This window comes from Ananas comosus, linkage group 20 (assembly GCF_001540865.1).
Source record: "Ananas comosus cultivar F153 linkage group 20, ASM154086v1, whole genome shotgun sequence".
In the NCBI taxonomy this organism is placed as follows: domain Eukaryota; kingdom Viridiplantae; phylum Streptophyta; class Magnoliopsida; order Poales; family Bromeliaceae; genus Ananas; species Ananas comosus.
In genome coordinates, this window is record NC_033640.1 from 1,236,033 (window position 1) to 1,248,336 (window position 12,304).

Here is a 12,304-nt window from a genome sequence, read left to right on the forward strand (position 1 = left end):
GGAAGGGCAGGGAAGAGCGAGAGAGGCGCCGTCGTCGGAAACTGTGGAGGAGAGTCAGAGAAGAAAAGAAAAGAAAAATGCAAAAAAAAAAAGTCACAGCCCAGCCTTAGGGGGATCGGAGGCGAGGAAGGTGGGGGCGCCGGCGGCGACGCCGCTCTGTCTTCGCCGCTCTCTGGGAAGAGAAAAAAAAAGAACGAGAAAAAAAAGAGAAAAGAAAAGGGTATAAGGGCACCTCCGCTCCGCCTTCGCCGCTCTCTGGGAAGAAAAAGAAAAAAGAACGAGAGAAAAAAAGAGGAGAGAGAAAGAGGAAAGAGAAAAAGGTATAAGGGTATTTTGGTCAGTTTGCTGAAAAAGAGGACCGAATCTGCAAAAGCCAAAAAGATGGCCCGATTTTGCAAAAGCCCAAAATAAGTGGATTTTTTATGCAAATTGGCCATTTTACATTAATTTTTAACAATTCTTTTGAAAGTTGTATATATTTAATTATTATGGGTCATTGGGTTATTCAAATTAATATAGTAACCTATATTAAGAAAGCAACAAGTTTTTCGTTTGGTTCGAGTATAAGTAATAATTGTTTATTATAAGGATAGATACAAATTCAGGTATAAGAAAGAACCAGACCAATTTTGCATTTGAATTTTATGAGGGCAAGTTTACCACCATATTTAGAAGGTAACGTATTTACTTATTTATATCAAGGCAAACAATGAAACCTAAAAAACTAGTTACACTAACATCTAGTTATATCGGCGTCTAGTTACACCAAAATAAACAAAAAAAATGATTGAATTCAACTTTTAGGCTGCTTAGTTATATCAAAAGATACAATAAAAAAAACTATACTTCTGGAGAACTCAAACACTATTATACTTGAGTTATATTGGATCTACAGATTCGTTAATTCAAATACTCCCTAACTTGATGTAAGATATCCAACTTATACATATAAAATTTTCTATATAGAAGTTTGAATATAGATACTAAAAACACTGATCTTGAGTCTAGCAAAAATTCTCAAGTCAAACTCAAGAAGGAGCGTTAAAAATAAAAGCGACAATATTTTTTAATAGTTTAAGCTTTTATATAACAATAATTATTTCACATCATTTAATAGAAAAGTGCTTTAGATTTTGTTAAGCTGCTAATAATTTAGTGGTAAGATGCATGATAGTTGATCTTTAGGTCAGGAGTTCGAGTCTCTGTGTGTGTTGAAGTTTGGAGCTCATGCTTTAGTTCTTCGTACAAATGGGGGATTGAACCTCCGACCTTAAAGTCAACACTTGAGTATCTTCCCACTTAATAATTAGTGGCTTGATTTGTTTTAAATTAAACTAACTAATTTTTAATTTGAATTATCTGTAGAGATGGAAAATTGAGAGTGAGCTAGAATACTTTCAAAAGCACCAAAGAGGTGGTGCTTTTGAGTTTTTAGCCTTTGGATGAAAAAATGTAGGGTTGGGATGATGGTGGTAGGTGGTGGTAGGTGGAATAGTGTTTGATCCAAAAGCTATTAATAATTAAGGAGTAGATCCAAGGGCTAAAAAGTTAGAACTATCAAGGAGGTGGTGCTTCTAAAAGTATTCTAGCTCAATTCGAAAATTGAGACCTAGTTTTGAAAAAATAAAATTTGGTTTGTGGAAACTTCAAATCTTATAAATTACATTTCATGGTTTATAGCCGCTCACTCGAAATCCTTTTATAAAAAACAACTTGGTAATATTGTAGCTAGAATACTGTCGATAGTATTCTATCCTAACTTTAAACTTTGGATACATACTTATTATAATCACCTACTCTTTTACTAATTAATTTTCACTATTTTACTAATCCACCTCACATAATAAATTTAACTCTGGGTAAATTTTTCACATGAACTTATAAAAAAGAGTATGTGAAAGATCCTAAAGATGAAGTTAAATTTATTATCTATAAGAGAAAATTAATAAGATAACAAGAACAAACAAAAAATGGGTAATAACTTAAACTATTTGTTGAATTGGGATTTCCATTTCATTCTTGTAAAAATTTTTCTACTTTGAAATATTAAAAATTGATGTAACAAATAAACTGCTTTAAATTTTATTAAACTACTAGTAGTTTAGTGGTAAGATGTTTGATAGTTGATTTTGAGGTCAGGGGTTCGAACCTCTGTGTGTAGTCTATTGAAAATTATAGATTTCAACTTTATATTTTCAAATATTATTACAAACGGTGGTTCGAGCCTCCGATCTTAAAGTCGGCACTTAAATATCTTATCACTTGCGAACTAGTAGTGTGGTTGATTTTAATTATTTTTTAGTTTTAATTCAAGTTTCTTTTTCTAACTTGAATATTGCGAACTAGTAGTGTGGTTGATTTTAATTATTTTTAAGTTTTAATTCAAGTTTTTTTTTCTAACTTGAATATTGCGAACTAGTAGTGCGGTTGATTTTAATTATTTCATGCAGTAAAATAAAACATTCAATATGCAAAAAATTCTTGAGTCAAGATGTGAGAGAGAGTGTTGAATATAAAATATTGAAATAACATTTAGAAATTTAAGCTTTTAAAAGCAAAATGGTTGTTTTATATAATTTAATATGAAATAACTTATATCTTGTTTCCCAAATGTCTTCAAAATATTGTAAACTTATGTAATACCTTAAATTATATGTAAAAAGTAATAAAAGTGCTTTAGATTTTGTCAAATTGCTAGTTGTTTAGTGGTAATGTACTCAGTAGTAGATTTTAAGGTCAAGGTTTTTTTTTAAAAATTTCTAGAGAACATTTCAGTAGTACACTTTTTTACATAGAATTTCTACTTAAAAGAAAAAAAAATGAAAGTGGTACCAAACAAGGCAACCTTACCTATACCAATGCTATTATTTTATTACCTATGAAGATAGGAACTCAAGACCAAGTTTTGAAAATATAGAATTTGATTTATAGAAACTTCAGATGTTATAAATTACATTTCATGGTTTAGGTCATAGACTCGAAAGTTCTATCATTAAAATTGACTCAGTAATATAAGAGCTCGAATACTATCGGCAGAGTTTCATAGTTAGTTAATTCAGATTCGGCAAAAATTCAGTACGGGTATAATACGCATAAAATTCGTTTTCTAATTTTTAAATTCGTTGAAAAATTCGGCTTAGAAAATGGATTCGGTATAAAATATAAAATATAAGATATAAAATATAAGATAATTTATATTTAAACATAAAAATTATAAGTTTTTTTATTCAGATTTTTAATAATTCGGGAATAATTCACGAATTATTCGGCTAGCCCAAAAATTCGCGAATAATTTTCTTTCTTTGGAAAAAGTTCGTAAACGAACCGTTTAATTCGGATTTTCAATAATTCACGAATAATTCGCGAATTAACTAACAAAGCAGAGTTTATCATAACTCTAAATTTTGTAATAAAGCTAAAATACTTCTAAAAGTAAATATGTATCATTTACTTTAATGTTGTTACGAATTGAAGATCGACTCTTTTAAATTTGATCTAGACTATTTGAACTTCTTAAAAACTGAATTATATATATATATATATATATATATATATATATATATTTTACTATATTATTTGTCTAATGATCAAGCATTGTCAAAATTATCTTATATTAGTGATTAAACATTATCAATTTTGAACCATTTAAATGCTAGAGAAATAAAGTTTGAAAAACTATAAAATTTAATATTATGAAATTTTAAATACTCTAAATCATGTTTTATAGCGCCGATCATCAATTCGAATGCTACATTGCTAGGAACAATGTACGTAGATGATAAATGTAACTCAAGTTTGATATATATACTTTTATAATTATCCACTCTTCTAATAATTCTTGCATTTTTACTAATATTACTCTCACATAATAAAATCATATCCCTTAAAATTTCTCACATGCTCGTTTTTAATAATATTGATTAATGTCATGGACTAAAAATATGCTTCCTTAAACTTATTGCATAACCTTATACACCACAAGAAAATTTTATTATTAGGGCTTTTTTTGCAAATAGCCCCCTGATAAATTTTATTTGCAAAAATAGTCCCGTCCAAAAATTATTTGCAAAAATGGCCCTGCCCCTGCCACGCCAGCGCCACGTCAGCGCCACGCGGGCAGGGCGGGCCCAGGTGTTTAAGTTGAACACGGTGAACCATTCACCGTGTTCAATACAAAATTTTTGTATTGGACACGGTGAATGGTTCACCGTGTCCAATACAAATACCCCAACAATGAGTAAGTTGGAGGTATTTGTATTAGACACGGTGAACCATTCACCGTGTCCAATTATTTGTATTGGACACGGTGAATGGTTCACCGTGTCCAATACAAATATTTGGATCTTAACTATTTTGTATTGGACACGGTGAATCATTCACCGTGTCCAATACAAAAACTTTGTATTGAACACGGTAAATGGTTCACCGTGTTCAACTTAACCATCTGGCCCAGCCCCGCCCGCGTGGCGCTGACGTGGCGCTTGCGTGGCGGGGGCAGGGCCATTTTTGCAAATAAATTTTTGACAGGACCAATTTAAAAAAAAAAAATTATAAGGGGACTATTTGCAAAAAAAGCCCTTATTATTAGGATACTTTTTTGACGACGCTTGGAAGAAGTGTTTCTAAGCAATATTCCCAATATATAGTAAATACTGATGTTTCAAAAAACATCGTCATTTGAATTGTCAAGATTATTAAACCAATTTATTAAAGAATCAATTGCACCATTATTTTTAATTTTCTGATGCTAAGTGTTAGAATATATCTGATCAATACATGGCATAATGTCGATATACATATGACGACTCTTCATTTGCCGATATTTTTGCTAACATTTTTTTTTTCATATGATGACAAACTAATTTGGGATGATTTTAAGCTTCTTTAATTACTAAATAATTTTTTTGTAGTGACAATTTAGAACTAAATGTTAAAAAAAATAAATTTAGATATTTTCGAGGCTTGTTGTGAAAGATCCAAAGCATCAAGTTTAATATATTGTCTTAGAGAAAATTAATAAAATTACAAGAACCATGAAAAATAAGGGTAAGAATTTGACATATTTATTAATTTAAAAAATACTAAATGATTTAGAATATTCAATTCATCCTTGTAATATTTTTCTTCATGTAATATATTTGAATATTCTCGTTAAAAATATTAAAAATTCATGTATTTTAAATACTTTAAATTTAATAAACTACTAGTAGTAAGGTATTTAGTAATCGATCTAGAGTTCAGAGATTCGAATTTCTGTATGTGCTAAAATTTGTGGCTTAAATCTTTGTATCTCAAATTTGGATAATTGCTCTCTAATATACTCTTCTGAAAATCCAAATTCTTTCAAATAGACCTTCAAAATATGAGTGTAAGAGAAAAAAAAAAAAAAGAAAAGAGAGAGAAATATTTTAGGGGTATATTTGAAATGAAGTGATAAATTGAAAATTTAAATAACTTATAAAGATACAGAAGCGATTTCCTCTTGTATTAAAATTATAAAAGTCAAAAGATGGAATTAGCTCTTATTGTCATGAATATTTACTTTGCAATATATTTTGCGCCTAACAATGCATAACACATTCTTCAAAATCTAAGGAAAGCAATAAAAATGAATAAAATTCTAAATTACAGAAAACTTTTCTATCAATACCTGTTTTTTCACTTTTTCTTCCTCACTTTTAGAAAACTATATTTTATCCCCATCAAAATTAAGAAATGTTTACTTCACCCGTCGTAAGTATTTCGTCGCGATTCCATCTATATCCTATATTACGTAATTTTATTATACCCAAAATACCTTCTGTGAACATTTCTTAATTTTTGATATGTTTTTAAAAGCCGGGGAGGAAAAGTGAAAAAACAGGTATTGATAGAGGTTTTTTTTTTTATAATTTAGTCAAAAAATAAATAAGTTAATAGTTTTAAGCTTTTGTCTTTTTTTATTACCAAACAAACATTGCGTGTGCTAAAATTTGTAGGCATGCATAAGCTTTGTATCTAAGCAATCGAATTTAGAGTCTCAAATTTTAGTACAAATTTAGGTTCGAATCTCTGATCTTAAAGTCGGCTCTTAGATATCTTACGACTTTCCAACTAGTAGTATGATTAATTTTAATTAATTATTTCTAATTCAAGTATTTTTTTTCTCCTAACTTGAATTAGAAATTATTCACAGTAGCCAAAAGAAACAATTCAAAATGCTAAATTTGGCATAATCTAATGAAGTTGCTAATTAGCTAATAGAGATAATTAAATCAAATACTCAAAAGTTAAAAGGCCTTGGTTTAAACACAAATTGGAGGTTGATTTTTTTTTTTTTTCTTCATTGGAGATTGTTTTTTTTTTTTTGAACCGGTTTGATAAATCAGATTCGAAACCGAATCGGAAAAAAATGACCGGTCCAGTTGATGAACTTGCTTTCTTAAAATTTTAAAATTTTTAAACAAAAATTTAGTTGATGAGTTTATTTAATTTTTTTTTCATGTTTTGTGTCCAATAAAATAAAATAAATGTGATTTGTATTTTACGTGCATTAGTTTGTTTAACTAAGCTCTAAACCGGTTCGTATTACTGAGCCGAACCGGACATCGACCGGTTGGACGATGAACCGGTAGGAGTGGCCGGTCCGGTTCGGTTTCTCAGCTTCCGTTATGGGGCCCGCCACAAAACCCTAACCCTCGAATCCACGATCCCTCTCCCTCTCTCTCTCTCTCTCTCTCTCTCTCTCCAATTCGTGGCCCTGTTCTCGGGCTCGTCTCCTTCCTCGATTCTCTAATCCGGTGAGGTAGATCTCTCGCTCAATTTATGATCTATATTTGCATTAATCTTCTTTTACTCAATCTCTCTACTGTTCTCCTCTTTTTCTTTTTTTTTTCCCTTTTTTTAGGGTAATTTATAGATCAAATCAGTGCTTTTTACTTTTTCTTTTCCTTGGTGTAGTTGGTTCAATCAATTTTGGCTTGTTTTCTTGTTTAAGATCTGTTCGTGTGGGAAAAAATTGCTTTTTTGGTTGTTTTTGTGGTAATTTATAGATCAAATCAGTGCTTTTTTGTTCTTCTTTTCCTTGATGTAGTTTGCTTAATTAATTTTGGCTTGTTCTCGTGTTTTAGTTCTGTTATAGAATGGTTTCGTTGTATATGTACATGAAACACGATTAAGCGAATCAATTCATAGGAAAGTTTCAAAATTTTCTTAGATTTTTCTTTTCTTTTCTTTTTCGTGGTTAAGGATGGAATTGTAACACATGACAAAGTTGAGGGACTAAGTCCCCGTTTGGATGCAACTTATAAACATAGTTTAACTATGCTATACTAATAGAAAATTCTTAGATTAAAATGTATAGACATCTTTTAAACTTTACCTTTACACCCCTCTACTTACTAACCGTTTGATTTAGCTCCTTCCGTTAGCAATTTTGGTGATTTTGTTAGAATCAAAACAAATGTCCACAAGAGATGCACGTGATCAAGAATTCCTTTAGTCAAAAAGGAGGTCATGTGCATCTCTCGTGAGTGTTTGATTCTAACAGAATCTCCGAAATTACTAATAGAAGGAGATAAATCAAAAGGTTAGTTAGTAGAGGGGACATTTAACCGAAATTTTTCTATGAGCCTATGAGGTGTTTGGCAGGTTCAAAAGAGTAACTAAAAACTGAAGCATACTAAAACTATACTTCAAAAAATAGGGTAAAATAAAAATCTAATTTAATCTCCGAAGAATTTTACTCCAATTGACGGCGGTCGAGGGAGGGGGCTTGGGTTAGGGGAGAAGAAGGGGGAGAGAAACGAGCGAGAAAAGGGGTTGATGAGAACCCGGCGATTGGAGCCTTCTAATTGCTTGCTTTTAAATTTGAACTCTCTAATGGTTAATTCATGAAGGTTGCTAGATATTCTGTGGAATTGTACAGTGTGGAGCCAAACAACTTAAAAATAAAATTGTGGAGTCCTGTAGAGTTACAAGATTCCCTATTTTCTTCAGACCTGAACCACAATTTATGAACTCCATGAAGTTTTTTAACTATTGGAGTTTTCTAACTATGCATCCAAACAGGGCCGAAAGTGTTTAAGTGAGAAGTTCTGGAATATTACAATGACTATTCATGTGTTTTACCATATTATTTTATGTTATTTTAATTGTAAATATTATATGAATGGGTATGTAAAAGTTTTTTACAAGGCTTAATTCGATTCATGAGAATTAATGTTATAAAAAAAAAGCATTTAAAAGATCCTAAGGGAGTTAAATTTCTTTATGTAAGTGCAAATTAGTTAGAATTAATAGATACCAATATCTATATCGTGCTCTTAACCCAGTTCCCTGTAAGAAAATACTTTTTAGGCTTAGTTTGGGATTCAGCTGCCAAAAGCACTTGCTTTTAGACTTTGAAAGGCCCATAAAATCCAAAAGCGCTTTCAATCCCCTCCCCCACCCACTGTTCATCTCAATTCCAAAAGCGCTTTCAATCCCAAAAAGCGCTTTCAATCCCCCAATGGTCCACCATGTGAGCAATGGATAATGGACCGGTTAGTCATCCGCTGTTCATCTTATGTTCACTTCAAGGCTCCTGTTGGCTCTTGTGATTGGATAAAAACAAGTTGAGATTGCGATATTAGAGGAAACGGAGGATTTAACAGGGAGATATCAGGAGTTATGACATGTGGGGTTGGGTCAGTTGGATACTAAGGAATTTCTCGAATCCAATTTCATGCATATCCAATCTCTGGTGGATTCTATAATTCCATTCCAACAAGATTATTTGATCTTATACTAGATTTTTGATAATGCCACTCTCTCACGACTTCTGATGCCTTTGAAATTTGAAGCTGCAATCTGTTCGTGCATATATATTAATTAGTTACCATTTTGAGTTAATTCGCAGGTTAAGATCAGAGTAAAAGTTTTCCACCATGGTTTACTGTAGCCATTGTGGGGATCACTGCCCCTCTATCAAAGATCCCGATAGCGGTTACATGTAAGTGAATTTTTTGCTGCCTTTTTTTTTTTTCTTATTTTTATGTTCTCTGGAGCTTCTGCAAAAATGCTGTTTAGTAGAGCCGTTTGAAATAGCATAGCAACTTTCATAAAAATTAGAATCTGCTTAACAGCTTTATGGGAATCAGAATGTTCAAATTGGAGCTTTTGCTTTCAGTACCCAGAAGCTCATTTACTTTAGCCAAAGCTCTAGACTTTTTATCTTGCCACATGCAACACTTCTGCTTCTTGAAGTAGAGAAGCTGCTCCGGAAGGCAGGCCAAACAAGCACTGAAATTTTCTCTGGTAGTTTCCTGTTTTAGCTAGAAGCAAAAGATTTTAATTGGAGATTCTACTTTTGGGATAAAGAAGCTCATCTCAGCTTCTCGTTTCTGCCAGAACTTTACCAGATTTGTGGCTTTTACTTCTCAAGCAAAAAACCTGTTTTAGAACCCAAGCAAGCAAGCGATGATGATTGCTTTATTTGATTTTTGAGCTCATTATTTTATATTTTATGTGCATGTAACAGATGCTGTGCTATGTGCGGAAAGATTCTAGATCAGGATATATTTGGAAGTGATCCCATGTTCACGAAGGACAGTGCCGGCCAGGTTCCTTTTGTCACATTATGCTTACTTTTTGTTAAACTGTTGTTTTGGTATTTTTATTTTAAGAGGTTTATTTATTACTTTGCAGAGCCGGTTGGCTGGTAATATCCTGGTCAGTGTTGAGAGTGGGTATTCTGCATCCCATGAGAGAACTTTGATGAAGGGTATGTCTTTATTTCTAGTTCAACTGCACTTTTCACATGCAAAGTTGATTTTACTGGTTATTAGGCAATCTTTGTGCTTTTAGGATATTGTGGTTACTTCTTTGCGTTATTTGATATGTAAGTCATTGTAAATGTTCTGTTTATTTAGGAGAAAATTGTTGATTTGATTTTTTTCGAGTAGTGGCGCAATAAAAGCATTAGACTAGTAGAATGTGAAGAAGAGTAACCCCATTGTTCATTCTTTCCTTTTTCTTTCTTTCAGTATTGTGGCGCATCTATTGCATTCTTTTAGTGCAAGATTAGATTTAATGAACTTCTAATTCAGAAATGAATGGTTTAGTTGCAGTGAACTTAGATATTAAAGAATTCCCTTCCCTCCCTCCCCCCTTTTAGAAACTTTAGATACTCTAGATCATTTCTTCTGGCACTAAGTGTCAATTTAGATGCTCTGGTTTTGATTTTTCGGTGGAAGTATTTCGATTCAGGGACTTTTGAAAGTGTCTAAGTCTATTCCATGTATATATGCATGTCCTTAAACGAGGGACAAAGCTTGCTAGTAGTCACATTTCTGCAGAGAGGCATGTTTTGTCAATAAACAAATTAGGAGACATTACAATGATGACTAGAATTGTACTTGTTCTCTTTCTAACTTCTCTTTTTTTACATCATTTTGAATTTTGATCAAATTAAAAATGCCTCAGTAACATAAAAAGCTCAACTTTGTGACTTTGAAGTTTGGTGTGAGAGTTTTTTATTTATAATTCTCGTATTAAGCTTCATGCATTGCTCTCTCTAATTGTTTGACGAGTATAGTGCATACTCCTTTTCTCCAGGTAAAGATGAGATTAGGCATCTTGTAAATTCTTTACAAGTGGGTGGTGGGGATTCTATAGTTGACAGGGCTCATCGGTTTTATCAAGTATGCTTTTCTTAATTTATTCTTCCTTGATTTTTCAACCAAATGGACCATATAAATTAATTGTCTTATTCTGTTGTTATTGAAGTGAAGATAGCCGTTGACAAGAATTTTACCAGGGGCCGCAGAACATCTCATGTTGCAGCTGCTTGCCTGTACATCGCCTGTAGGCAAGTACCTCTTTTGTGCTTATTATCCCACGATGCTGTCATTAACAACCATTTATAGGGTTTAAAATTTTCTTTTCCAGAACATGCAGGACTTACACATCCAAATGTATTTTTTCTTGTAGGCAAAGCAAGAAAGCATATCTTCTTATTGATTTTTCAGATTACTTGCAGATAAATGTGTATGGGACATCTTCTGACCCTTCTTTCTTTGACTTAAAATAATTTTTGATGGTACACGTGCATGACTAACCACACTTATCTAAATTTTTATTTCAGATATGTGCTAGGTGCCGTCTTTTTGCAGCTTTGCAAAGTTTTACAACTAATAGAACATCCGATTGTTCAGAAACTTGTTGATCCCAGCCTTTTCATCCATCGATTCACCGAGCGTAAGTGCATGATGTACCTTAAGTTATTTGCTAAACATAACAATTTAGTCCTTACTTTGGTCTACCATGTGCTTGGCATAAAAAAAAAAAAAGAACTTTTGGGGATGTAATCATGAAGTTGGCTATTTGGTTATGTTTATGTTCATTACCGGCGATTGTTTTCATATTATATATTGCCAGATTTGGTTTACACAGTTACATAGGAGACCCTAAAGCTCTTTTCACGTAATTTAGTCTAAGATGAAAATAACCATGTTATTTGAAGATATTGCATTATTCGTTTATCTCTCCTATAACTATTTGGCCATCACTTAATCCCTTTAGAGATAAATTGCTTCTAGAACAATCTAGTGCGCGTGAAATTTGTCTTCATTTTCTGATACACTTTTTCTTGTCTTAACCCTTAGTTCAATTACTCTCAGAATTTCGGAGTAGCTCATTAGCTTTTTAACCTCCTGCAGTTTGTGCAAATGTGTACAGCTTGTTTACTATTATATATATTGGCTCTTTAGTGTTTGTTTTCCCGCACTTCTCGATTTTCATTGATTAGTTTGTGAGCATAATTCGTCCACTCATAGCACATGCTTATTTAGTGCAATTATTTTTACATTATAGGATTATTGGGTAAAAGAAACAATGCTATTTCTGAGACAGCTCTGCGCATTATAGCTAGTATGAAGCGAGATTGGATGCAGGCAAGCTTGCTTTTCTTTCATTTTGCTTGTGTTTATGATATTTACTTTGTTGGTGAGGTTTGTTGTATTTGATTATTCCTCTCATGCGGTGGCTTTTGCTTGTTGCAGACGGGAAGGAAACCTAGTGGCTTATGTGGTGCAGCATTATATATAGCTGCACTTTCTCATGGCCTCGACTATTCCAAATCAGATGTTGTAAGTCCAACTGTTTAGAGAAATGCAGCGTTATATAATTATTCTATTTAGGAAACCATTTGCTATTAAGTTCTCTTGAATGAGGTCCAAGTTTGTGGTAAAAAATCATTCATCCGTATTATACTTGTGTACACACATGCTGATTATATATATATATATATATATATATATATATATATATATATATATATAAAGAG

The 12,304-nt window shown here is 32.3% G+C and overlaps 1 protein-coding gene across 3 annotated transcripts in view; it reads left to right on the forward strand.

Moving 5' to 3' along the window:
• LOC109725782 (transcription factor IIIB 60 kDa subunit) overlaps positions 6,693-12,304 on the forward strand; it is a 13,492-nt gene continuing 7,880 nt past the window's right edge. The window contains exons 1-10 of one of the 3 annotated variants that reach the window (XM_020255133.1): positions 6,693-6,784; positions 8,879-8,971; positions 9,500-9,581; positions 9,667-9,742; positions 10,576-10,661; positions 10,752-10,828; positions 10,951-11,007; positions 11,105-11,217; positions 11,833-11,912; positions 12,021-12,107. In XM_020255133.1, the coding sequence (XP_020110722.1) occupies positions 8,907-8,971; positions 9,500-9,581; positions 9,667-9,742; positions 10,576-10,661; positions 10,752-10,828; positions 10,951-11,007; positions 11,105-11,217; positions 11,833-11,912; positions 12,021-12,107 (723 nt within the window). In that variant the 5' untranslated portion in view covers positions 6,693-6,784; positions 8,879-8,906. Of the gene's footprint in view, positions 6,785-8,878; positions 8,972-9,499; positions 9,582-9,666; positions 9,743-10,575; positions 10,662-10,746; positions 10,829-10,950; positions 11,008-11,104; positions 11,218-11,832; positions 11,913-12,020; positions 12,108-12,304 lie in introns of those variants that run through there. The other 2 variants (XM_020255134.1, XM_020255135.1) reach the window with 2 other exon arrangements.